General features: G+C 38.6%; 1 protein-coding gene across 1 annotated transcript in view; it reads left to right on the top strand.

The window, feature by feature from the left end:
* Positions 1-27,075, top strand: part of CPQ (carboxypeptidase Q) — a 167,495-nt gene extending 140,420 nt beyond the window's left edge. The window contains exon 8 of the mRNA XM_083876832.1: positions 23,913-27,075. Coding sequence (XP_083732958.1) covers positions 23,913-24,073 — 161 coding nt within the window. The 3' untranslated portion in view covers positions 24,074-27,075. The remainder of the gene's footprint in view (positions 1-23,912) is intronic.
* Positions 27,076-27,303: the final 228 nt, after the last annotated feature.

Raw genomic sequence — 27,303 nt, 5'->3', positions numbered from 1 at the left:
GAAAGGAATAGTCTGTAACTTATGATGTTTTCTTATAAGTTGTGCTATTAGACTACCAGACAAATTTGACAATACTTTACATACGATTCCTTCCACCTTTGCTCTGCTTGGGCTAGTGTTGTTTTGGCACAATGGAGTATTGTCTACTTCTAATAATTAACAGGAAGCTTCAGATTTGCAAGGACTTTTTGTTTCACATAGACTAGACACAAACCATGCAAAAATGCATCTGGGATAATACTGTTGGAGAGAGGGATGGAGTTGGGCAATTAGGCACAGTGCCTGAATGCAAATTTTCCTGGTAGTTTTAAGAGCGCTTTTGTATTATATTTCTCATTAGCAATTCAGGCTATTTGAGTCTAAACAAACTCAAACTGGATGAAAGCAAACCCCTTCTTCCAAGAAGGTTAGCCAGCTAACCTAGAAGAATGTTGCAAACTTGGTGAATTTGCTGTCATTTTGAATGTTAAAACAAGACTTAGATGTCCTTCAAAAAGTACAGGGTAATTCAAGCAAGGAGGGATTGGCTTGATGCAGTAGATACAAGGTGAAATTCTTTGCCACGTGTTACTCATAAAGTGTGATCGTAATGGGTTTTGCTGGCCTTAAGATGTCTGTGGATCTGCCAGTAAATATTACAAGTATTTTCATAATGAAATGCATCTTTCTCATTTAAGCCTCATCCGTTTCAGACTAGATTTTTGAATATCATAGACTCTTGTGTTTGATTTGTACGACATTTAGATAATCCTAATTACAGTTACAAAAATAGAACTATCATTAACTTGCTGATTCCAGAGGAAATTGAACTGTGAAACCAAGAATATTTGCAAAAAGATATCATACATTGCTGAATTTGGGAACACATTGCCGAATTTCTTGTTTTATTTCTAGGTATTCTCTTCAGTATCTGTGATGCATTTTATTTGGCAAAGTTGTCTCAGTGGTCACAAGTAAAGAATTACAGTAAAGTAATCACAAGTCAAAGAATTAACATGGGTTAAGTAGCTGGTATTCCATAGCTCTTAAAATTTGTTTTTCAATAAACGTAGGCAAGACAGCTTTAAAATAATGTTTGAATAATAATAATAATAATGTAATATTGCAATAAATTAGTTTGAAATACTGACATTCTGATTGGCTTTTAGGGTCCTAGAAGTAAAATTGTTCCAGTACTTTCAACCCTATACTAGTATTATATAAGCTCATTAATCTAGTAATGAAAATTTAAATTGGGATGTTTAAAATAAAATCATAAATTCTAATGGTTCTTGCAGTTTTTGGCTAGTGGATTTCTTTCTCTTATTTTGTCAGTCTTCTTTCTTTGAAAATGAGGTTATATTTCTTCTTTCCTTTTAGATGCTTACTCTTCAAAAACTTACATGAGATGGATTGGCATAAATGACCCTTTTAATAAATATGTTCTTCCTGGAAGCGTACCCAATTCCTACACATCTTAAAAAAAATCGATAAATTTGCTTCTCCAACTCACATTTTTTAGTAGCAGAACATACTTTTTCTCAGAAAAGAAACACTGAAAATACCCAACTGAAGATTTCATTCAGATTTGGGGTGTGGTTGTTTTTATTCTGGCTGTGCCTCTGAGAGACATCTTAATTCTCTATTGTTTCCTGCTTAGGAAAGCTGAATTCTGTTTCTGTGGGTGGGAATATTCTTTCTCAGATGGAAGTATTTGCCATTTGTTGATCCTAAAAAAACAAATGTTCTACATTAACACACAGAGCTCAGTGTTAACATGTTAAATAGGCATTTCGGAAGTACATGTTAGTCAAGCCTTATTCCTAGAACTGTCCTTGGCTTCAGTGAAGCTTATGCAAATAATGAAGTGAACAGAGAGAAAAATAATAATAAAACATAGTTTAGTCAGAGTTCTGTAAGTATTTTGGAGATGTTTGCCAATGGAAAAAGTGAGGAAGTAAAATAAGATTCTCATTACAATTTATTTATTTATTTATTTAACTTAAGAAATTTGACTGTATGAAAAATAAGACACATTGATAGTATGGAAATGTTATGAGATTTCTCAGCAAATACCTAGAATGGTTGTTAGGAACAACAGCAGAAATATCTGTGGATTCATAGATTTCATTCCTGGAAAACAAATTGTAATGGAGTCAGTATTAAAAGCTGAATAAAAATAAAGCATTCAGTAGCATTCCAGGAAGACCACATGTAAACTGCTCTTGATGGGAGGGACAGAGGTTAAATGTATTAAGGTCTGGCTTGCAGCTCTCCAAGTACTTTCCTATATGAAGTCATATGATGAGTGTTTCTAACAGGATTCTTCAGGGCTTGCTTCATCCTCAACTATTTAGAGTTTCCGTTGGTTTGGAGTCAAGTTTAAAATTACAGCAGAACACAGCTGATGTAATTACTATATTGGAATGATAAAGAATGATGAGAACAAGCTCATCTAGACAAGGTGATTATGTCTTCTCTGGCCAGTTTTTTCACACTTTTCTTGTTCTGGAGTCACAAACAGCATAATATTTAGAAAATATCACTTCCTTAGACCCCTTGGCTGCCCTGTTTCCAAAGAGGCCCCTACATTACCTCATTGCCACAAGGTTTTGCTGGTGCCTCTTGTACAGCAGCTCCTATTCTACAGACCTGCTGGTGCACTTCCCACCAGCTCATTCTATGGCCATGGGTTGTCCTCTTCCAATGCAGAACTTTGGTTTTGTCTTTGACAAATTTTCTGAAGTCCACATCAGGTCACTTCCTGTTTTTGAGCTCCCTGAACAGCAGCTCTGCCTTCCAGCATACACAGCTACTCCTTCCACAGAGTTTATGAAGACACAGGCCAGCCCTGTCATCTGGATCATTGCTAAGGATGCAGAGGGTGCTGGCCCGGCAGGGAGCCCTGGCTGTCATACCACTCATAACCAGCCACCTCAAACTGTTGATGGCAACCCTTTCAGCCCAGCCATCCAGGCCATTTTCCACCCACTTTTAATCCCCCCACTCCAGTCCATCATTTTCCTGGAGACTGAGTTTTTCTAGTTTATAATGCATAGAATCATCATAAGATTATAGAATGGTATGGGTTGAAAGGGACCTTAAAGATCATCTAGTTTCAACCCTTGTACCGTGATCAGGGACGCTACTCCCTAGGTCAGGTTGCTCAGTGTAGTGGTTTGAAAGCAAAACCAGTGAGACACTTCAAGTCAGAAATACAATTTAATAGGAAGGGAAAAAAAGTAAAATAAAATAAATGCAATAATACAAAAGACCACTGACAGAGTCAGAATACAACCTGACACCTTGTTGGTCAGGGTGTTGGAAACAGTTCAAAAGTAAGCCCTCCTGGAGTGGCAGATATGGTCCTGTTGGAAGTAGAGATGGTCCTGTAGAGAAAAAAGGGTCCAGAGATGGGTCAGGAGTCTGGTGACACTTGTGGTTCCTTTTTATCTAGGTGGATATGGTTTGGCTCCTCCTCCCTGGGTAGAGTATCTCACAATGGGATGATGTAATGTGTCATGTCATTGGTGAGCTTTAATGGCCCATTAACAGAAGATATCCCCATGGAGGTAATGGGAGGGTGAACAGAAATAAGAAACAATCCCCCACCCAGTTTTAACAGCTGGCTTATTTTCAGAAAGGCAGTCACCTTCTCCCTCCTGGAGTTACAACAGATAAAGAAAAAACACCTCCCCAGCCCAGTTTCAACAGATGGAATAGAATAGACATTTTTTTGGTTACAAAACCCAAGATACTCGGAGCTCTTGAACACTTCCAGGGATGGGGCATCCACAACTTCTCTGAGCAACCTGTGCTAGTGCCTCACCACCCTCACAGTAAAGAATTTCTTCCTAATATCCAATCTAAACGTACTCTATTTCAGTTTGAATCTGTTCCCTCTTGTCCTGTCACTACATGCGCTAGTAAGAAGTCCCACTCCATCTTTCTTGTAGGCTATCTTCAGATACTGGAAGGCCACAGTTAAGTCACCCCAAAGGTTTCTCTTTTCCAGGCTAAATCCCAATTCTTTCACCCTTTCCTTAAAGGAGAGGTGCTCCCTCTCTCCAATGAACTTATCAATGGCCTCAGTCAGTGGCCTCCTCTGGACACCTGTCTTGATCCTGCTGCTTTAGATTTTACAACAGGCATAACATTTGCCTTTTTCTATCCCCTAATTCCCACAACTTTTCTTAGATGATCAATGATAGAAAGCAATTTCCCAATGGCATTGGCCAGCTCCCCCAAACAATCTGTCCATCGATTTTTATTGGGCCTCTTGGCTAAATAATTCCTAACTTCATTTTCCTATACCATGAGCAGTACCTCTTTCCCTGTCTTTCCAATTCTGCTGCCATGCAGAGACCTGACAGTTTTTCATTTTGAGCTACAGCAATTACTTTCTTAGTATTCTTTTACTGCTTATTGTAGCTAATATAGCAAATAATATAGTGTTTCAACAGCAGTTTGCCCCCCAAAGTTCCAGAAGTTTTACATGAAAAGAAGGCTGTAGAAACATCTCAGCTGAGATCTCTGCAGAGCACACTGGAGATTTGAACCAAGTATGAATTTGATTCAGGATCTGAATACTTTTTAGTGACACAATTTTAGATATTAATCAGAAAACTTGTTCCTTCCTGAAGCAGCAAACACAGCACACTTTCATTTGCAGGTGACATTTTAGGTGTAAATGTCTGAGGCCTTTGAAGAATGCTTTCAATAGTAGTCCAAACTGAACAAATACAAAGCTTGGAAATAATTTATAAAGACATCTTCCTCAAAAGTGCAGGTTCAAAATTGTTCCAGTGGCAGCCTCTCCAGGACATTGTTAACATTTAAGAACTACAGAATTGGAGCCCTTCTAAGTGTTTGTCTTCAAAACTCAATCTACAGGTTGGGTCTATAGTGCTACTGAATTTCTGAAGAGCAAAATTTATTGAATACCAATTTCTTTTTCCCATAAATCTCTTTCCAGTGATATTATGTGTGTTTTCATGCAACAATTCCAGTCAGTTCAGACCACAGAAAAATACTTAAGTATTTAAGTATTAAATTAAGTAAGAAACTTAACTTTCTTTCTCTTAATTGTGAAAGAAACTGAATATACATTTCTATTTTGTATTGGCAACTCTTTAAAAAAGGATCATGGGCTCCATAGAAATGCAAGAGAGAAGATACAGGGTTACTGTTCTGTCTCTGACATAATCTGCCATAATCACTGAACAATTTATAGTTCCTCAGCTTCTCTAATGATAACAGTTACCCAAGGGTTGGCTAAGAGTTACCTTCTGTCTATACAGTGCAATAAAGAGGAAGGAGTCATCATTACCTTCCTAATTAAGCTGGTCCATCTTCTGCTGCAATCATCAGACCTTGCAGCTATTTAGCACAAGAGCTTCACCTGAGCAAATGTAGATGAGTATAAAGAAAAGAGCAGCCTAAGTGGAAGCATGAGCTTCCTATATATGTGTTTTAGGGACACATAAACAAATCTGTCTGCAAGGACAAAGCATGAATCTCAGCAAGAGAAGCAGTTTATTGGGAATTCCCCATGCAAAGAGCCAGAAAGCCTAATTAAGGTTTACTATATTTCAGGGCCAGTCTGTTCACAGCTCTCAACTGTTTTCAGAGCCCATGACAGAGCTCTATCTCAGTTGCCATGTGGGGCCTTGGAAATTCACCAAAGAAAATGGGCACTTTTGCAGTTCAGTTCCATTAATTATATTAAATAAGAACAATGACCTTTTGGGACAGAAGAATTTTTGTAGTTGTCACTGTTGTTTTTAAAGAAAGCTGAAGTAAAGAAAGCTAGGGATTTTCAGACTCTGCTCTCCAGATTCCTGAGGGATTGTGGATTACTCCTAAAAGTGTACCACCTCATCTCCTACTAAGAGAACAACTTCGTTGTCAGTGGACTTGATTATTCAGTTGTTGTCAGTTGGGATCATCCATGTAATAGAAAATGTTTATGGATTTAAAATTGGAAGCAGTTGAAAACCATTAATTTCTCCATTGTGGAGGAGAAAGAAGTTGAGCAGCTTGATTTCTCAATGGGTAGATACTCTATCCTACAAGCAAAACATGGGAATTTAGAGCATTGGCATTTTACAGGTGTCCCAAATTCCTCTGGGTATGTGCACAAACACCTCACCTCCTAAAAGATACTGAAAACAACTTAGAGTTGTTAATTAGAGATAGGAAAGAGAAAAACTTAAATTCTCTGAGGACAAAGGTTATTATGAAGAATTCTAAAGCAGGGTGGTTTCACCTGAACAAGGATTGTCTCAATTGCCTGCCTGTTTTCCCCTAAATCCAAACTCACAGTAACAACCAAAGCACAATGGGAGTTGATGGGAGCTGGCTGAGAAAAAAAGTCCTCAGTTGTCCATTTCTGATCAGAGACATGTGAAGAAACAAAACCCAAAGCTATCACCAATGAAGTCACAGAAATGATTTCCAAATATTTTTTTTACCTTACATTCCTTAAATGGGTAACTGCTAGAGGAATAACTTTTAGCACTATTTTCCACACACATATGAATTGCAGTTCATGTGAAATATTTAGGAGTGGGAGATTTTTCTGATGTAAATCTCTCGTTTATAAAATAGAACAAGGTTACTCCAGAAATTTGGTGTCTATTTGCTCTTTGCAGGGTTCACTTGGAATAGTGATCCTGAATTTCCCTGTGCCTCACAGGACAAACTTGGCTGGAGCCATGGGTCAAGCTGATCACTAGAAAAGGATCTGTAGTCTCTTCAGCAGCTATTTCAGAAAACCACACAAACAGATGAGATTTCAAAGAACCACAGAGCTAGCAAGGAGGTTTCTAAAGAACCTCTAAGTATCCATGATTCTTGCCAATGGTCTTGCCATGGTCTTGCCAATGTCTCTGTCATTTCTTTCACATTTGTTTAAGCTGAACTTGAAGACTTACTGTAATGGAAATATTGACAGATGGCCTGTCCCAGTGCTATTCTTAGTGCTTAGGAAGGTTTTTCTCCTATCTAACCTATTCCTGCTGCAATTTAAGAGCTTTAATTCTCATTTCTTTTCATTGTGAACCCAAAGACATAGTTACTTCTTTCCACTTGCAGCAGGTTTTTATGTAAAGTTGATTTTTTCCTTCTTTGATGTAGTAGTTTATGCTTGCACCTGTTGATCATTATCCTGAGGTGTCTTTTCAAGTATCTCATTGGTGAACATCACTTAACAAATTCTCATCATGCTCTCAGTGCCCCTGCCATATGTCCCTGATTGGCACCATCTCACACAGTTAGAAGACTCTACTCTATTGCTTTGGCCTATAATGAAAATAGAAAATAGTCTCAGACCTACATGTTGCCCCAATCTAAAGATGCTTCCATTTTTAACTCTCTGAATATATTTTTCATGCAGTTTGGATCAACCTTGCAGTATACATAATTTCCTTTATCTCTTCCGGTGTCCTTAGTGATTAACATAACTTTGAACATTTATACTTATTTTATAGGATCAGAAAGTTAGTTCAAAGGGAGCCATTATGTACACTAAGGTTCTGGACCATCCTATATTCTGGTTACATCTGGAGATCACAGTTCTTTGGTGTCTGACATTAAAGGCATTGATCCTAGGTGTCTGTTTTGGGGCTTCTTCATAGATAGAATGCATTGGAGTAGTTTCTCTCGGTAGATTAGTTTTTCTGTTAAGGAAAAAAGATACTGAGATGTGTTCATTTATATAAACAAGATCTATTTTAATGAACTCAGAATAGAAAACAACAGAATTATGAATATTTCACTAAGAATAAACATTTAGATAAAATTTAGAGTGATGATAGAAATTATTTTTTAAATATTTTATTTCATGAATGTATTGAGTCAAGAAAACATGTGTGATTGGAGTATTTGTTTTTGCTGGTTTATGTCTATTTATAAGAAAAGTTTTCTGTATCTTTTATAATCATTTGAGTTGGGAAAAGAGAAAAGCAGAATTGTGTCATTTGCTACAGAATGGAAAGCCCATAGCTTCCTAGTTCTGCCTTTCATGGTCTACCTCTTGTATGGATTCCAGGAAGCTGCAGTTTTTGCATCATGTATGACAGCAGCAAGACAATATGGGTTAAAAATTGTTAATGTAATCAAAGAAAACCCATCTTTATCCTGTACAAGCTGCTCTCTGGACTTTGATGCAAACGGGAACCAAGCTAGTTCCAGGTTTTATCAAACTGACCATTTCATTTAAGGTAGAATCCACCAACTAAACTATTATAATCTCTGGGGGAAAAAATGAAAACTTTATGAGAGATATATATAAACAACACCATTATATGATAGATAGTAACTATTCACCTTTTGTAATATAACCAGTGAATCAGAGCATCAGCACTAACCACTTCTCTGGACAAGATATAATTGACACACTTCTCTGGACAAGATATAACTAATGGAGGAAATCAGGATCACAAGATGTTTGGGAGACCAAGATCAAATATACATTTAATGAGGATGAAATACTGCATGGGAGAAAGGTCCAGCAAAGGCTGTCCAACACAGAGATATGAAGGCAAGCTCCTGCTCAGAAAGTCCTTAATCTGTTGATGGGTGGACAGGTGTACTGAAGTATGAGACCCTTTTCTCCCATTTTTTCTCAAAACATTGGCTTCTACCAGAGAGAGGGAAATAGACTGAATCTTTGAGGTTATCCCCAGTTCATCTGGTTTTCTGTACAGTGTAGTGTTAGTCTGCATAGAGTCTAAGCACTGCTAAATAATCTGGGTAACCAGGCTGACAATAGATGTTACAGTCAGTACCCTTTTAGATGCAAGAATATTCTGTGAGTTAGTTAAAGTGTGAGATGAATTAGTTGATGAATTATTGATGAAGTCTTTCCTTTGAGCCTTTGTATAATGTAAATCCAATGTTCTCGTCCTGCAGGGAGGTGCCTGCAGCTTCCTGCTTGGCTCGAGCTGAAAGGCAGTGTATGGCAGATGGAAAGGGAAACGGGTAAGAGGGAAAGTGAAGTGGCAGGCATAGAGCTGTGGAAGGTCTTGGACTTTCAGCCTGCTAGGATAACTACTCATAAACAGAAGCATCTTATAGTTGATTTCTAGATTTAAGCCAGAGATAAGCAGGAAGTGTTAATGATACCAGTTACTGTTACTGACTCCTTGTGCATTATTTCTGTTCTGTGCTTTAAAAGTGCTAACTGAATTTGTGGGCAGATAAGACATTGCAGCAGCAGCCCTTCATTTCCAAATTACAGAGACTCTGAGATAAGCCATATGGGTTCGAAACGTATTTTTAAAAATATTAAAAGACAGTTGTTAACCAACTGTCTTTTCATTCGTACTGCAGAGCAGAATTGAGGGCTGCTCTGTGTGCTACAGGTGTCACTGGAGGAAGTCTGTAAACAAATACTGCTGAAGGCTGGGCAGTTGTGATTTTTATCACACCCAGGCATCAACTGGTGCATCTTGCAGCCTGACCCAGGCCTTTGCATCCACAAGGCACAGTCTTGTGGGCTGCTCTGTGCGCTCACACAGTCTGCGCTGGTTTCAAGCAAGTCACAGTGCAGTCTCATTCGTTGTCTCTGTTCAAAGGTTGCAGAAATTGATGATCACTAATGGCCAAAATCCCTCGTTTTGGCAAAGCTTGGATTAGCTCTTGGGGTGGGTTTTTTCCCCATGTAGAAGGACTTGGCAGGTTCCTAAGACACTTGCACAGAACCACCACTGCCAGCCTTGAAATTGGTATTAGTGCTCCAGCCACCATTATTCTTGTGCTTGGAACCACCAACAGCATGAAAGAGATCGGGTTGGACAGGGCAGCTCTCACTCTCTTGCTGAGTTGCAGTGTGAGAATTACAGGCTGATCATGTCAGGGCTACTGCAGCAACTTGTTTTCTTAGACAATTTTAGCCCTTCTGACTTCAACTAAGAAACAGATTTCATTGTGCAGCTAAAACTAATCAACAAGTTTTAAACATTTTAATCTTGAAAACAGCCCGAATTATACACATCTTTAATTTTAAATCCCTAAGATAAGCTAAATGGGAAGCATTGAGAAAACTTAATTAGTCTGCCTGCTTCTCCCTATTGTTCCTAATTACTCTGGGTACTTCTCTTGTCCACCAACACTGCTGGCTAGATTTTAGGGCAGATGTTCTTGTGCAGTCATCATTAAAAGCACATGCATAGGATGCTGTTGAAGCCTCCAAGAGCTCTGCATTTATGTCTTTTATTTCAGGATGCTTGGGGGGAAGAAGGGATCATCACACAGTTAAAAATGTCTTTTGCTTTCTGTATCTTTTCCATGCAGCTTCTCTCTTTCAGTGAGACAAACAGCTGCCAGGAAATGTGTTAAGGGTATAATGGTTTTGAGATATAGTCCTCTGTTTTTGAGAACATTATCTCAGATTAAAAACTTTTTCACTCAGTATACTCAGCCCAATGACAATTTCAATATCCCTTAACCATAGTAATGACTTCACGTTTCTAATTACAGAGCAAGAGGGAAGGGAGTGCCTGTGGTTCTTGTAGCCAGAGGTAGGAGAGTGCTAAGGAATACTGTAATAATTTAACAGGTATGAGAGCTTCTGCCTGCTGAGCCAGCTCTCCTGCATCTGTGGAATGGGCAGGATCACTGCTTTGATCATGGCTTGTGTCAATCCTCCCCAGCTAGACCTTTTTTGGTTTCACCTCCCTGAGCTCTTTGAGATGCGGTTTGGCCCTTGGCCCCAGCCCTCATTACATTTACCTGGGCAAAAACATCCGTCCCCCAGTTTTAGGTGTAGAGCATCATTTTTGCAGAAAAAAAAAAAAAAAAAAGTGTTGCATACATGTTCCCATCATGGATAGCATTATTCCTTGCCTTTTGCTGCTTTTTTTCAGATCGTTCTCTTTTTCTTTTTGATTTGCATTGTGTTTTAAATTTGTTGAGATAGGGAAAAATGTGGTTGCTCTTCCACTGTTTCAAGGAATGAATGTTTGGCCACTCCATTTGTTAAAATAGATAAAGACACTCTGGGTGCCTCATCTGATTCCACAGAAGCCTTGAGCTCTTGATACAGAGTACAAAAATTAATTATTGATGTAGTTACTGTTGTCTTCTCTGCTACACCCTATTTTTTCAAACCCAGAGCCACCCTTGGAGTCACAGCAGTGAACCCCGCTGGCAGTGGTGGGATGTAATGGCAGTCTGTCAGCCTGGAAACAGCTTAACTGTACTTACCTGGAATGAGTTACATATTTAAAATCTCACTTGTGCATTTTTTGACCCTGAAAGGAACATGTGATGGGGAAATATTCCCGTCTTCACTCAATGCATTCTAATTTCAGCAGCTGCATTTCCAAAAAGGTGGTGCTTTTTCTTCACCTTTTCTGACAAATCTGATAATAGCTGAGGCTAAGGTCAGACTACCCAGGACTAATGTGACCTACCAGTTTTTCTTCTTTTGTGTCAGTTCTTGTAAGAGTGGGAAATGGAAACTATTCAACCAATAATCATGCACAATTATTTTGCAATGATGGCCCTTAAACAAGAAAAATCATCCTGTCTTTTTTTTGTTGCTTTTTTTTTACTATCAGATGTCTGTTAGTTTTAAAGTGAGGATGTAAAAATAAAGTGAGGACGTCAAAGTAAAATAAATCTGGCCAGAGTGGAAAAATTTTTCATTCAGGTTATTTTTAGGCAAGATTTATAATCCCAGTTTGACTATTTGCTGCAGTCCTTTGAATATATAGCATGCCATTTTGTTTAGCAACTGTGCATTTGGCTCCTGAAAGGTTTTCAATTATGTGTGGATTGGTAGATAGACATGTATAAATATATGTTAATATTTATTTTTATGTATCTGCTCTGTAAAAAGAGTCTTCATTTTATGTATTTGAAAGGAACCAATAGTCTAATGGCATTCTGGTGCTGAAAGCTTTGGGGAGTATGTCTTTCTCCTGTGGAAGGCAAGCATAGCAATCCAGAGATTAAGGTTTTTTTAAGGAATGTGTTAAATTCTAGCTTCTCTCTATTAAAATGATTCTAATAATTTGGTAATCATCTTGCTCTGGGCTGCTAACAATCATCATCACTGGGTCTTTTTCTCCCTTGCATTAGTCTATAGGTGGCATTTGTATGTGGCACCATAAACAACTTTACAAGAGTGTGCATGTCTTTGATTTCTTTGACTAAATCCAAATTGAAATTACTTCCATTTATACAGCTGTAAACATCGCTTTAAATTTTAGCATGGACACAATATACCAGAAGGATGGTGGGTAGTGTTTAAAGTAATAGAGGTGTATTTGCTTTTTAGTCTGTAGGGTTTGGTCACTGTTACCAAATTATCTGCATTTGTAGAATCATACGTAAAATGTATCTTTTGGAGTTGCTTAGAAATTTCTGTAAAAGTACATAATTTTAAATGGGCCCTTGCAGATTTTTACTAACAAATGGTGAACAAATATATATTGATCCTTGATTTCTCCAAAATTATGATTGTGATGGAGATAATCAGATTGATTCTGGAGGAGGATTTTCAAAGCTGTACTCAACAGCTTGACACTCATGGCAGCTGGACTCACTAGAGCCTTGTTCTGTTTCTGTACACTTTCACCCAATCAGTCTTTCCTTTCCATGTTTTAAATGGGGCCCTCAACAATATAGGTTTAATTTGAAAAAAGCCAAAGTGAAGCTCAACTTCATAAGAAAACAGCATAGTAAAGCACAGAATGCAGTAAGCCTGTGTTTAAGGCAAATTCTATTTGCACTTACTTATGTGACTGAGGATCTTTCAGTGAAAGCAAACAGCTTAAACTTTCAACTTAAAATTAATTGTCAGCTTCTCTTAGTGTTCTTCTTAAGCCTATGTATTTTGGTTTGGTTTTTTTCCTCTTAATATATTAGCATTTTGACAAGTTACAGCAACTCAAATTTACAGGTAGGAAGAGTTGTGCTAGTTAGGAACAATTGCTTTATTTGCTGTGTCTTCTTCTAGGATTAGTTCTGCTCTGTGGATTAGCCAGAGCCCACATACAAGTAGTGATACACTGCAGAGTCAGATCAGGTGTGAGCGATTTCTCTACTTCCCTACTTAAAGGACAGAAATTCTTTGAATTCCCCCTTTCTTTACCTAATGAAGCTCCATGTAATTTCATGGAACATTAGAACAGAGAGATTCTGAAGAACAATATTGCAGCAACTGTCTTCACTGTACCTTAATTATTTTTATCTTTCTTGTGGTTTTTTTTTTAATGTGTTGTTCATTTGTAGTTTTGCTGACAAAAATATGGGATCTGTTGCTTAAAATATTGAATAAATATTCATTCTTGCTACTTTGTGTTCATCACCCGTTGGATAACATGATTTTAGACTAGAGCAGAAAGGTTTTGTGGTTCTCTGAACCCTAATCCCAAGGGAGGCTTGCAGCTGAGGTGCCCTGCACTATGGGTGGGCCAGCTGAGAAAGGTGTGAGGTGAGCAGTGTTGGTGCAGTGCTGTGCTCCATTTCACTTGCCTTTTGCAAACCCCTGAAAGTGTCCCTAGACCTGTAGGCTTTGTGGCTCTCTGAACCCCAACCCTAAAGACTGAAAAGTCCTGCATTTGGACAGTCCTGAACCTTGCAATAAGCTTTGAACTTTGTTTCAAGAACTTCTCGGCATTTCTGTTACTAATGAACTGGCTAAGTATACACTGGTTTGGAGATCAAATGAAAAAGATATTTCATCACCAATATCTGGAGCACCTAACATGTTATGAAATAACTTGCTGGTTTAAACTCAAGTATGCATTACTCAAGTAACCACAGATATTTTGAAGGATACTTTCTTGTTGTAGGCATAATATATTCTTCCACTTTTGTCTTATTGTCCTACATCTAAAATCCACCATGAATTTGAAGAGTTTGATAGTCTCAGTGGGGTGCAAAAATAGAGGCAGTAAAACCATTGGTCATCCTATGGGTGTGGTTGAATAAATGCAGTTTTGGTTTCTGCAATATAAGATACAATAGACTTGTAGTGTGCTTAGGATGTGTTTTATTTAAATTAGGTGACTGGTTTGGAGGTTTGGGATTTTTTTCGTAACTAGTTAAGCACCAAAATGTTTATTAACTGGCTCTTTTCACCACCATCTGGGCAGAAGGGAGCTCTGTTTAGTTGGGTCCTATGAACATTGGCATTTCTAGTAGTGGACTACTTGGTGAGAAGGCTCCTACAGGAACTTTATGATTAAACATTCTGCTGTAATCGTGTCAAGGAGGAAAGGCTACAGCAAATGAGAACCTGTGTGTTTCCTCTCTGTCTCCAGCATCCCCTGGAAAAGCAGGCCTAAAAGCTTGCTTTAAACTGGTTTGTGAGTTTAGCTTAGGAAATAGCTCAATTTCTTGTAAAATACAGGGAAACTTCTTGAATGAATTGAAAATGCAAATGAATGCAGACAGTTACTGGAAACAGAAACATTACTCAAAATCTTGACAAATGGGTAATTTTCATGGTTCTCTCTCCCCACATGTGACTTTTAAACAGTCTAGAGGGTGTCTCTTTCCACAACTTTTCTGGGATGATTTTGGAAGTTGTTGGAAGAGGGTGGAGCAAGGGTCCAGCCCTGGGTGCTAGCAGGAGGCTCTTGGGCTAGCTGAGAATGTTGATGTTGAAGAAAGCACTTCAATAGTTTGGGTTTCTAAGCAACCTTATAATGTCAGCTACATGGTGCAGTTATACAGAGAGTATAGAAACACAGAAATGCCTTTGGTCAGAAAAGATGGTTCAGATGGGTCCCAGTGTTCACTTGACCCTTGTGTGTGACATTTAAAGCTTAATGGCATTAAAATAAATTGCATGCTCAATATTTAACTGCTTTACTGAACTGAGACATAAACAAACACATGAAAAGAATTCTAAATTAGAGAAACTGCTGATTTTGCAATGACTTTCATTCCACTTACAGTGTTTAAAAGAGAATGCAAAATGTAAGAGATTTATAAATCCAACAATCACTTTTGCTACTATCAACTTTTAAGTTATCTCTGCATAACATACGTAGGCATATACTTTTAAAGAAATCCCAAATTAAATAAATTATATTAAAATATACACAATACATGCAAGCATAAACAGGCATGTAATAGAGGTACATAATCCTTCTAAATTTATATGCTTTAAGTAGGGAATCCCCTAAATAATGATCTGTGTTTTAGTTAGCCAGGGTGGCCACAGAGCCAAAACACAAAATACAAAAGTCATTCAAAAGTCCATGTTGCTTTGGAAGAAAGAAGTCATGCCCCACCAATCTAGCAAGGCATTTTCAGAAGTTTGTAACCATTTTTGTAGCTGGATCTGGTCAGTAAAGTACAGTGAAGACATCAAAAGCCCCTGGATCAAAGACTATAGAGAAAGAATGTACTGTGCAGTGAGAGGTATTTTCCTCCTTCATGGTAAATACCTGATTTTAAAAAGGTAGAAAAAAATTGTCAGTCTTCTTAATGGAGAAAGTCTTTATTAGGCTGCTCGGTCACCCTTGTTTTTGGGGGTTTTTTTGTCACTTAGGGTGTTCACAAAACTCCATGTTATCTGCAAAGGGAGTGAACAGCAAGAATAGCAAGTTGGCAAAGTTTGCTTCAAATATTTGGTATCAAAACTAAAGCTGACTGTGAAAATGTGACAGTAATCTTATAGTAGAAAATATCTGAAGAATACAACACCTAGTGACATTTTTGTGTCAATAAATGTGGAGTGATGCAGTATAGGAGCTGCGGATACAGAGCAACAGGATGTTTATCTTCAAGAAGAGTGATCTGGGAGTCACTGTGGATAATTGTCTGAAATTGTCAAGTCAATACCCAGGGAAGGTAAAAAACACAGTGTTTCATGCAACTGAGGAAGGAAGCAAGAGAGAAAAAGCAGAAAGCATCCATACAAGATGTGTTGTGGTGTGCTGCAGTCTCATCATGAATCCATTCACATGCTGGTATTTGCAGGCAGTACTGGGCTTCTCATCTCAAGAATGGTGAAATACAATTAAAAAAGGGAGAGGAGTCACCAGAAACCTTGATCCTCAGAGAAATGGAATAGTTTCTGCAAGAGGAGGATTATTCAGCTCAGGAAAAAGCTGTTTTTAGGTTAGTGTTAGGTGTGATTAAACTGTATTAAGCCGCCAGTGGTATGAAGCTGAATGAAAAAATGGAGGGTGCTGCTCCTACAACTCATGAAGTGAGAACTGTACTGAGCCCACACAAAGTGCTCAGGCACACCATGCATTGCCACAGGCAGCTGTGGGCAGAAGTGTAAAAAAGTTCAGAAATTAGTGATGAGTGGGCCTATGGAGGATCTCTCCATCTCAGAGTGAAACAGCAAATGGGTGATGTTTAAGTAGCATCGACTAGGGAGACTTACCATTTTCTCTTTTTTTTTGGAAAAAAGAACCTTGCCAATTAAGACAGAGGTTGGATGAATGGAGGAAGAACTTCCAGTGCTTTTTGCTGTTGAAGATTTATCTATGGGTTTATGGGTTTTCTCCCAGTCAAGGGCTGTTAAGGATATTATTTTAGAGTCTAGTCAACCTGTGCTCTATGAAGTAGAACTGCTTCCTTCCTTGGCACTTCATTTCACAGCATTTCATGCAAGTTTAGGTTGGATCCCCTGCTGTTACTGGTCCTCTGATGCAATAAGTGAAAGGTTAATGCATTGCAAAAGTAACTGTGATAATCCTGAGCTGTAATTTAGTCTGTTTAGTGTGTCCACAGGATTAATTCTGAAATGCATTAAGCAAAACAAGAAGTAATGCAAACTTCATATTGCCTCCCTTACACTGTAGTCTCATTTAATTAGTCACCGAAACAACCACCTGAAAACTTTCCCTCTGTCTTGTTGTGTGAATCGTGAATTTTAAAGACTTTTGAGAGAGTGACTCAGGAGGTGAAACAGCAGGGCTTCTGATGTTATTTATAAGCTCTGTACTGGAAACTATTTCAGTGTCGGTAGCCATGAAACTCAAGCAACTTAGCCTGTAATTTCATCATTTGAGACTAAGTGACAGGAAAACTAATGCTGTCAGTGCCCCACTAAACAGCATTAGCACTCTCCATTGCCTCTGCTTACTTGAAAAATGGATAATTAAATAATTGGCATTAAAGCCAGCTGTCAGCTACAGGTTATCCCACAAAGGAAAAGGTTAATATGAGCACCAAAATACATGCAAGAGATGCCTGCAATAATTGGGGTTTCATTACAGTAGTAGTTCTGCAGGCTGAGGTTAGGCAGGGGCAGCACACAAAACATCTGTACAACACCTAAAACAAGCAGTCAAGCACCCTACAGCAAAAGACCTGTTGAGGCACCAATAGAGCATTCCAGCCAGCCCATCCTAAACACAGCCACCACTGCAGCAGATTTACTCCCTGACCACTTGAGATTTGTGACTTTGCTAGGGTTTAGAAAGACACTAAATGAAAATAAAAATAAAATACCAATTTGTGTTCTCATTCCTATCTTTCATCTGTTTTTCCTTTTGTAGGTGTTTGGCACATATCCTTTGATGGAAAAACTGTGTGTCTTCTTACTTCTGCCCTGAAGTCTTGACCTTTCAAAATGTGTGGGGCAGAAATGCTCCAGCTATGAGAAGGGAGAGGCTATTGATTCTATTACTGTGTGTGAGGAATAGAATGCTCTTAAATTATGTGTTTATGCTTTCCTGGTACATACCAGTTTTTGACTGCATAGGAGATTTTGGTATGTCCCTTTGCCTCTTTTTTCATTATTTTTAATACTTGATGTAAAAGAAAAAGACGTGTATATTTCATCAGGATTTGCTTTCTTTTTAAGGCACTATAGATTTTTAGTACATTCCTGAATAGTGTCATTGGCATGAAAAAGGTCTGAGATTAGAATAAACTTGAAAATTAAGTAAAAGCATTTTTCCTGTTTCTTAAAGAAAAAGCAGGAAACAGAATCAATATATAATAGATGGGGGGAAAGGAAGCTGTCTTTTATAGCCAGGGAAATCACTGCAGAAATAAAAATAAGGTTTCAGATTGTGCATCTGATGTCTTGACATCTTACTACAAGCAATACCTTTGATAGCATGTAGGTTTGTCTTGACACAAAGGTGAAGCTCAGGCAGGTACTTGGAAGATGCAAGTGAAGTACATATTACATATAACCCCTTTCTATTTGTATTTTGGAAACATTGAGCAAATTATGCCTTGTTAAGTAAGGCATTTTCAGCATTGCTGTTAGAAGGTAGTACAGCTTACTCAACAGGAGACTGCCCTCAGCTCAGATGTCTGGCATCTATTCCTTTCTCAGCTGCTGTGAGAAAATGAATGTGTCGTTTCATCTCTGCATGCCCCTTTCATCCTTCAGTCCCTCTTGTCTGTTTAGTGTGTATGTTCTTTTGAGCTGGAATCTTTTTCTCTTTGGAGAGGTGTATATATACTGGTTAAAATAATGGAGTGGCAGCTCTCTCGGTCCTCCAGGGACTACTATGAATTGAAACCTGAAAAAGTTACACACTTTTTTATAAATCATTAGCATATTAACTTCACTGAATAAGGCAATGTACATGCAGAGGTCAGTATCCCAGAAATCTAGCTGTAATATTGAAGACCCAACAGAGGTTATAGAAACAGTGGGGATTTTCCCATTGTATGTGAAAGATTCATGGCATAGCTGTGAAGGTTACTTGAAAGCAAAGACAACAGCTATTGAGAGGACTCTGTAGCAAACATGTACTGACTCCACAACTCACATTTGACTTCCTTTGGCAACTGAGAGCTGTTTGTTGTATAAAAACATGAGAAAGAAAATGTAGGGAGGAATGCAATGCAAAATTATTTAAGATGTAAAATTACTCTGAAGTGACTGCATACTTTCCCCCTTGAAGATACTTGTGTTTTAAGGAAACTTCCTTTGTAATCATTCTGATAGTCATTATCGGCTTTTCCAGTCGTTGTTTGCACAAATTACAGTAATTTGAGTGCTTAAGTATCTCTCAATAGAATCACAGAATCACAGAGTCACAGAATTTGTAGGTTAGAAGAGACCTTCAAGATCATCAAGTCCAACCCAGCCCTAACGCCTCAACTAGATCATGGCATTGAGTGCCATATCTAGTCTCTTTTTAAACATATCCAGGGATGGTGACTCCACCACCTCTCTGGACAGACTATTCCAGTATTTAATCACTCCTTCTGTGAAAAACTTCTTCCTCATATCCAACCTATATTTCCCTTGACACAGCTTAAGACTGTGTCCTCTTGTTCTGTCAGTTGTTGCCTGGAGAAAGAGACCAACCCCCAACTGTCTACAACCCCCCTTGAGGAAGTTATAGAGAGTGATAAGGTCACCTCTGAGCCTCCTTTTCTCCAGGCTAAACAATGTCAGCTCCCTCAGTCATTCTTCACAGGGCTTATTTTCCAAGCCCCTCACCAGCCTCGTTGCCTCCTCTGGATGTGCTCAAGCATCTCAATGTCCTTCCTAAACCGAGGGGCCCAGAACTGGACACAGCACTTGAGGTGTGGCCTCACCAGTGCTGAGTACAGGGGAAGAATGACCTCCCTGCTCCTGCTGGCCACACCATTCCTGATCCAGGCCAGGATGCCATTGGCCCTCTTGGCCACCTGGGCACACTGCTGGCTCATGTTCAGCTGGATGCTGACCAGCACCCCTAGGTCCCTTTCCTCCTGGGCACTGTCCAGCCACACCATCCCCAGCCTATAACACTGCAGAGGGATATTGTGGCCAAGAGTTTAATATAGAGTTTAATTCTAGTTATGACAGCAGTGCTTATGAAGGCAGTAGTGCCTGACAGAGAGTGACAAGAAGCAGTGGTCATCACTGGCCATCATTCATTTTGTGGTTCATGCATCCTTTTACCTCAACAGCAGCATCTCATCTTCTTAAGCTGGCAATAAGACCTTTATCAGTTTAATAATGTGTGAAGATTTGGTGTACAAACATTGTAAGGCAAGTCAATATCCTTATCACCAGCTAATGAGTATTTGCATTGGGCATTTTGTGTTGAGATCAGAAGTTAGAAGGGCTGGACTGCTTTTCAGAATTGCTCAATGTGTGGATATTTTTCATCAAGACACTCTTTACATAGCTGATTACTAGAAATACACGATCAGTATGAATGACCAAAACAGCTGCTTTTGCCCGCCTTATTCAGTGCATCAAACCAAGTATGACATAGCTGATTATGCAGAGAATCATCAAATGAGTTCAAGACAGGAATGAACTTGAATTGAAGAATATGTTTTACATTGTGTTAATTCTAAGAGATGTCTGACAGACCCAAGGCACCATGGGTTAGAGTGCCACAGAATGGCTGAGTTTGGCAGGCACCCCCTGAGCTCGCCTAGTCCAACTCTCCTGCTTAAGCAGGGTCATCAGTACCAGGTTGCTGAGGACCATGTTCTGTCAGGCTTTGAATATCTCAAAGGATGGAGGCTCTGCAGCCTCTCTGGGCAACTTGTCCTAGTGTTTCACCCTGGGGGATCACCAGTGGCACAAGACAGCTGCTGATGCAGTAACGTGCATTAAATTAGGTAACTAAACTGTGCTAAAGAGGGTTTTCTGTCACCTCGTAATGGTACTATGAATTATCTTCAAATTATTTTATCGAAGCTGTAAATTATTAATTTTCTTAATTTTTAAATTTTCAGTATTTTTGATGCATTCAAGTAATATGTACAGCATTTTTGGCAGCAGTTTTTAACATTCCCTGTTTTCATGCCACAGCACCTATTATATCCAGCTAGAAGCACTTTCTCACTGATTTCCTTTTTCGTCAGCAGTGTTCCTCATGTGACTTGCATTGCTGTAAAAGTGAACAGACAGAAAAAGGACAATTAAAGAGGGTTGTTTGGCAAACATCAGCTTTTTTTCCTTGATGGCTGCTCTGCAAATGCAGGAAAAAGAGCAAAGTGCATGAAATGTGCAGCACCTAGCCTATCTCTTGGTTTTCTGTTCAATTTTTCTTCCACCTGGAAATCAGAATTAGATATGTGGTACACACTTACGTAACACCACCCAACTGAGGGTTTTTAAGTACTTAATTAAAGCTCACAGACTCTTTCAAGACTGTATGCTATTCCCTTTCTAGGTGGCTAGCATAGACATGGGTGAATAATTTACAGGTCTGTGAGCCATGGCTCCTCATCTGTTTTACTTGACTCCTACCTTGGTAAAAATAGGCCCTCATTTGTTATTGACTGTTGTTCCTGAGACAAATCTTATACAACAACAACAACAAAATTTTGCTCATGGCATTGCTTCTTCTGTTAGATTTTTAGGAAAGAGGCTGTATGGACTTTACTGAGATAACCCAACATGACTGCAGTCTGCAGGGCCCTGAAGAACTTCCCTCTTCATGGTCATCTTCAAGGATTGGTCTCAGCCCTGGATGCATTTACTGGTGAAAGGGCACTTGTCAGTGTCTCACTGCAGCCTGTGCCCTCTGGCAGCAGAAATGTCTGCAGGCAGCTGACATCAGCATGGAGGAGTCTCAAGTTTGAAGCAGGAGACTTCCTTGCAATGAAAATTGCTTGCAGTTGTATCTGTGCCCCAGAGTGCTTCATGTCCAGAGGTTTGCATGAGCCCCTGAGCTGTAAAACTTCTTGTGCTCAAAGCCAAGAACATGGATTTTCACTTTCGTTTCTGATTAAATAGGATAAAACTGCTTCCTTAGGGTCTTTTCCTTAGTCTCTCAAGATGTTTGCAGGTCACTGGCTTCAATGCTAGCCCACATGACAGAGACAGCACGGCCAGTTTGAGAAACTTTTGATTTTCTTGCACAGTAATTGCTTGATGTCAAAGTCGATAATTTTCTGATTTATAAAATCAATTCAGAAAAAAAATATTTTCCAGTGTTTCAGAGAGTTAAGCATGACAAAGCAAAGAGTGTTTGGTTTTGTTCCACTCACAGGAATAAAGTGCTATTCTGCAAATCCATAGTTACAGTGATTAGGGAAATTTCTATGACAAAATCTGGGCAATTTTTGTCTTGAGTCTTACAAAAGTGTTCAAAAACTGTAATGGGATTGCTTCAACAACTTAACTTGTAATGTGTCTGTAGTTCAGAAGTCCATCAGTTAAAAAATTTATCATTGTTTAATCCTTTTATGACTGCATATATTTAAAAGGATTCAGAAGAAAATTTTAAAAGTGACTATGACTTGACATAATTTTAATGCTAAAATTATTAGAACATAATTCAGCACCTGTAACCTACCCAGTGACTTCTGCAGGATTGCAATGCTTCAAGTCAGGAGCAAACAGGTCATTTAAGAACAGAAGAGCTTCTTAAAATAAAATCAATTCCAATACTGTATAACCTTATGCTGTAGCATTTGGTCTTTCTGCTTATTATCTCTCTTATGAAGGGATCTTCACCTTGGATGGAATTAAAATGCATTTACTTTCTATTCCTTCTCTCTAAAATAGCAGTGAGCTGAGCCATCCAAGTCAGTCCCCATTACAGCAAGAGAAACATGCCTGTTACCCAGAGGGAGAGCTGGACTCTGTTCTGAATGATTGTTTGAGTGATCAAAAGATATGTATTATAGGAATGTACAGTTATTCTGTGGGAAATTTTGCTTTCATTCTCTTCAAAGGCTTCAGGCATCTCAGGAAAACCAAGAAAAATCGTAACAGTAAGTCTTAGGAGTACACATGAGTTTATCAAAGCCCTCATCATCTGATACTGATTTCCACTGCATCTAAATAAATATATGAATAATTTATGTACTTCATCTTTATAGTCAAACAATCCTGGGGTTTTTTCCTTCTTATTTGGCCTGGCAGGAGTATCCTCAGTCTATGTTTTTGCCTGCAGCCCATAGCTCTTACTTGTGAATTCACACCAGGGCTCTGGGTTTGTAGACCATGAAAGGAAGTGGGTCTTGTGCTAAGTGGATCCTTCCCTGGGAGTTGTGCACCTCTTAGTCCTGGTTAGGGAGCACGACAAAGGAATCAATGCAAAAGAATTGCAAGCAATGAATGAGTGTGGTGGGGGGAAAATACCAAATTTACTTATTTTCAAAATCTGAGGTGGAATTCTGTCAATGGTGGAATGGTTGTTGACATTACAGCAAAGAGGATGGAGGCTGATGAAACTGGAGGAAAGGCAGAGGTAATGAACTGGGAAAGAAGGAAATTCAGGGGAATAGGGGGTTAAAGAGGGTCAGTGGGCACTGGAGCAGAGAATAGCCAGGCTAATAATCTGCCAGCATCTCTGCTGCAGCTCCTAGTCAGGTGGAAGCTTCTCCAGCTTATCTTGGCTTTGGTCTGCTTTGAGTGATGCCTTGCAAACATTATTTGTGCTCCCTGAGCCCACCTGGCTTGGGGAAGAGTAGTCCTTTCCCTTTCCATGTGGTCCCATAGGGAATCAGTTGTTCCTGAACAGGAAGAATTGCGATTTCACTCAACTTGCTTCTGCCTCAGCTGATGAGGACTCCTGACTGCGAGAGGAATGTAGTCCTGGGCTACCCAGGTTACCCCAGATTAGCTGCAAACTTGTTCTGGAACAGCACATCGTGGTGATGAACATTCCAAAGTGTTCCCCAACACAAATAACAGCAAGGAAAGGATTCATAAATCAGTTGTAACTCATCAGTGGAGAACAGGGGAAGCCACTGCTGTGTAGTTACTGTAAGGATTTTCCTGCTTGAACTCTGTTAGTTTCAGAAGAAAATGGATGCATGCTGTTGCTGAGGAAACAAGTCTCCCAGGGGAAGGTTGGCTTTTCCCCAGTGGGAATTTTTGCTGCCTCATGCTCACGAGTCAATTTACCTTAAACCTACAAAACTGCACAGCTCTGTACAGTTATTTTATTTCAAATATATTATGAATTTTATACAGTTACATGTAGCTTTAATAATAAAGAGCCCAGGAACAGATTCAAGTTTATATTCCTCTTTAAATATTTGTATTCCTATAATGGAACTTTGCCCATTTTTCTCTGTAGGTGCCAGCTTGCGTGATGACATCAATAAATACTTCTGGTTTCATCATTCTCAAGGGGACACGATGACAGTTCAGGATCCAAAGCAGATGAATCTCTGTGCTGCTGTTTGGACTGTTATCTCCTATGTAATTGCTGACATGGAGGATATGTTGCCAAGGTAATAAAACAGCAAGAAAGAAGATTTCTGTTCTTCAGTAAAGATGTAAGTCCACTAATGCATGTGGACTACAGCTGTATTAAATTCTGCTACCCTTGATTTTCTGCTTTATTATCATATCTGTTTTCCTCAAAACACACTCTCTTTTATGCATTCCTGCTTCTTTATGCTGTTTTGATCTCTTCCATTTGTGATTCTCACTTAAATGTATTCTTTTAAGTACTTCTTAAATTTCAGATGAAGATACAATACCTCTTTGATATAATAACCATTTGTATGCACAGTGATCTTGTGCAGCAGGAAAAATATACCAAATAAAGTTTTTGTGTCAGAATAATTCATATATTGATTTAGTGTACACACTGGTTTTGTTTCTATTTTTCATTCTACTCATTGGAATTATGTACTATTAACCAAAAAGCCCTTTCTTTTCACTGTTTTAAGGTAATACTGTAGTTTCTAGAAGTTTTCTGGTTATAGGAAAAATTAATCTTGTCTTTTTTAATGGTAATATATGGTAGAATGGGCAAATAATAGTCAAAATGTTAAATAGCATGATAGTTTTTTAATAGTTCACTCAGAGCTATTTAACTATACAAAACTCAGAATAGTTTTCTAATAGTTCACTCTAATAATAGTTCACTCAGATCCATTTTTAGATTTTATGAGAGGTTCACTTAAGACTCAGATAAACCAGAACACAGAGGATAGAAAGCCAACAGAGGACTCCCAGCTCTCCATGTGGGTTTTTGGGCGCTTCCTCTTGGAGAGCCATGCATGTCTTTTTCTTTCTCATGGAAGACTCACCATAGTGACAGGCAGAGAATTTCGTGTGGCAGTTTTTCTGTGAAATGCCATGTTTCAGAAACAACACACAGCTGTGATTTGTGACCTTCAGTACTTGCCAGCTGGTATCCAAACAAAGTGTAAGAGCAGATTTTGATTCAGAATCCTGAAGCCATCCTAGCTCCCCCTTGCTTGCAGGGATGGTCTCTCCTGCTGAAGCTCGGCTAGAGGATGTTGGTACAAATATACTTTGATGGAGGGATTAACCTGGGAATTTGATTCTTAGATACTTTGATGGTTTTGGGGTTGAGTTTTTTCTTGCTTTCTGAGATTATGAATATTCAGATGAGTTTCAGGCATATCTTTAGAGAAGGTATAACTGGTCTTGGAGAATATTTTAAGGCATATGATTTCTGTTCATTTCCTTGTGACGTGATCCTTGTTTGTGATTTTAAATTTTACTGCAAGCGAACCTAGTGATGTGAATAACTGCTGCAATATAATCAGCACCAAACAACTGATGTTATGAACATGGAGTATTAAACCAAATAGCAGGCAGTCCCTAGTGCTGTTAATCAGTTCTGCTGTTGAGCAATAGCTGAATAATGAGCAATTCATTTTTTTAGAATTCATAATCATGGTATCTGTTTACTGTGTTAATAGCTGTTTTCCATCAAATTTATTAACTATTTCAATATTCCCTCCAAATCATTTCGAGAGCATAAAAGCTGCCTGGAGATACTGTGCTCTATCTTTTTAAAGAAACAATATTGTAATAAAGTCAGCAAAGATTTCCTCTCCTTTCAAGGCGTGATGCCTGTGTTTCTTTTTGCTTGACAAGAGCATAGTTGGTGCTGCTCACCACTGACAGATTTTCAGCTGTCTCCAAATCCAGCCTTTTGTCCTTTACACGATGAGACTGACTGTTTCCTGAATTGTTGTTCCATATTGTTTTCCCTCAGGGTATGAGGCTTTGTACATCAGAAATTCAAAAGGATGTTCTGTGAAGTTACCTATATTGTTGCAAATCTTAACCTATGCTCTCTTGGAAATGGTGTTTATTTGTGTTTTTCTCTATTGCCTCAAGTCAAACGGAAAATCTCTGGAGTCAAGAATACTCCTCTGCAGAGGAGAATAACATTACAAGTGTGCACATGGCACCACAGCACATGTCAAGATGTGCTTGTCAGCACCTAAGTAGGAAAATTAACTGTTCCCAGGCCAAAAGCAGCACACCTATGTAAGACAGACTGTAAAATTAGGACTATGAAGTCCCTGAAAAAAATGTAACTTTCATGTCTGCTTCAGATACACAGCTCAAGAGTGAAGCATTGGTTTTGGGAAAAAATGTTCAAAAATCAAAATTGCCACATTATTTTAATAAAAATAATGAAAATAAAAATATTTGATTTCTAAAATTGATAAACAAAGGGGTTTTTCATTTGTAAAACTAAATTTAATTAAATTAAGACATCTCTGATTTACACTTTTTTTTTTTCTGATGTATATTAGTAGACTTAAAAGTTCATCTGTCCATGGTATTCTCATGAGAATCTGCCTGTTCAGATATACCTCTCTCAGAAATTGCCATAAACGAGGAGATGCTAATAAATTTCTTTTCTTTCCCAGTGGGATTTTGCACCATCTGTGCAATAGCTTATCTTTACCACTGCTCAGTGTAGCAATTATGCTCTTCTAATTAGTGGCCATTAAACACGTATCACTTGGTCAATTTTCAATTCAAGAACACTTCTGAGGTGATCCGGGTAAGCCAACATAACTTTGCCTTCCCCTCACATGCCATTAATCTTTGAGAATCTTTCTCAACTTTTAATTGAGAAAGTAGTAACTTAGGACATTATTTATATTACTATTATTGTGAGGGTCACCTGCCATGAATCTGTGTTTATCATTAGTAATTTGATAATGTTCTAGGTCAAAGGGACCATGGGTACATTTCCCTCCAATAAACATTTGGGGTTTTGCCGGCAAAGATCTGTGAGGTGAGAGCTGAAAAACCAGCACTAGTACTTAAATATATGTCAAAAATTTAAATTTCAAATAATAATTTTCCTCAAGGTATTACAAATCTCTTGCATTTGCTGAGAAGGGAGGCCCCTGGGTAGCCTTCCTTTTCAGCTACAACTCGGAGCTTTCAGACATAGTTACAGAGGGACGAGGCCAATACATAATTCATTTACCTGACTAGACTATAGTACAAATGCTGATGAAAAATCTGTTTTCAATACTGCATAATGTAATGTAAGTAATTTTGCCAGTAATAAAAGAAAAATTGCAGGGCAGGTTTGCTTTTGTCCTTCATTGTGCCAAGACAATACCGACATTTCACTGTCTCTTTGAATGATTCTGTTCTATGTGTTCTCACAAGACTTTTAGCTCCCTTAAAATAATTAAAAACAAAGAGACAGTTGAAGCAGTGCTGATTCT

This window comes from Zosterops lateralis, assembly GCF_965231275.1.
Source record: "Zosterops lateralis genome assembly, chromosome: 1".
Classification (NCBI taxonomy): Eukaryota; Metazoa; Chordata; class Aves; order Passeriformes; family Zosteropidae; genus Zosterops; species Zosterops lateralis.
The sequence above is the reverse complement of the archived record's forward strand: the minus strand, read 5'-3'. Positions and strand labels throughout refer to the sequence as shown.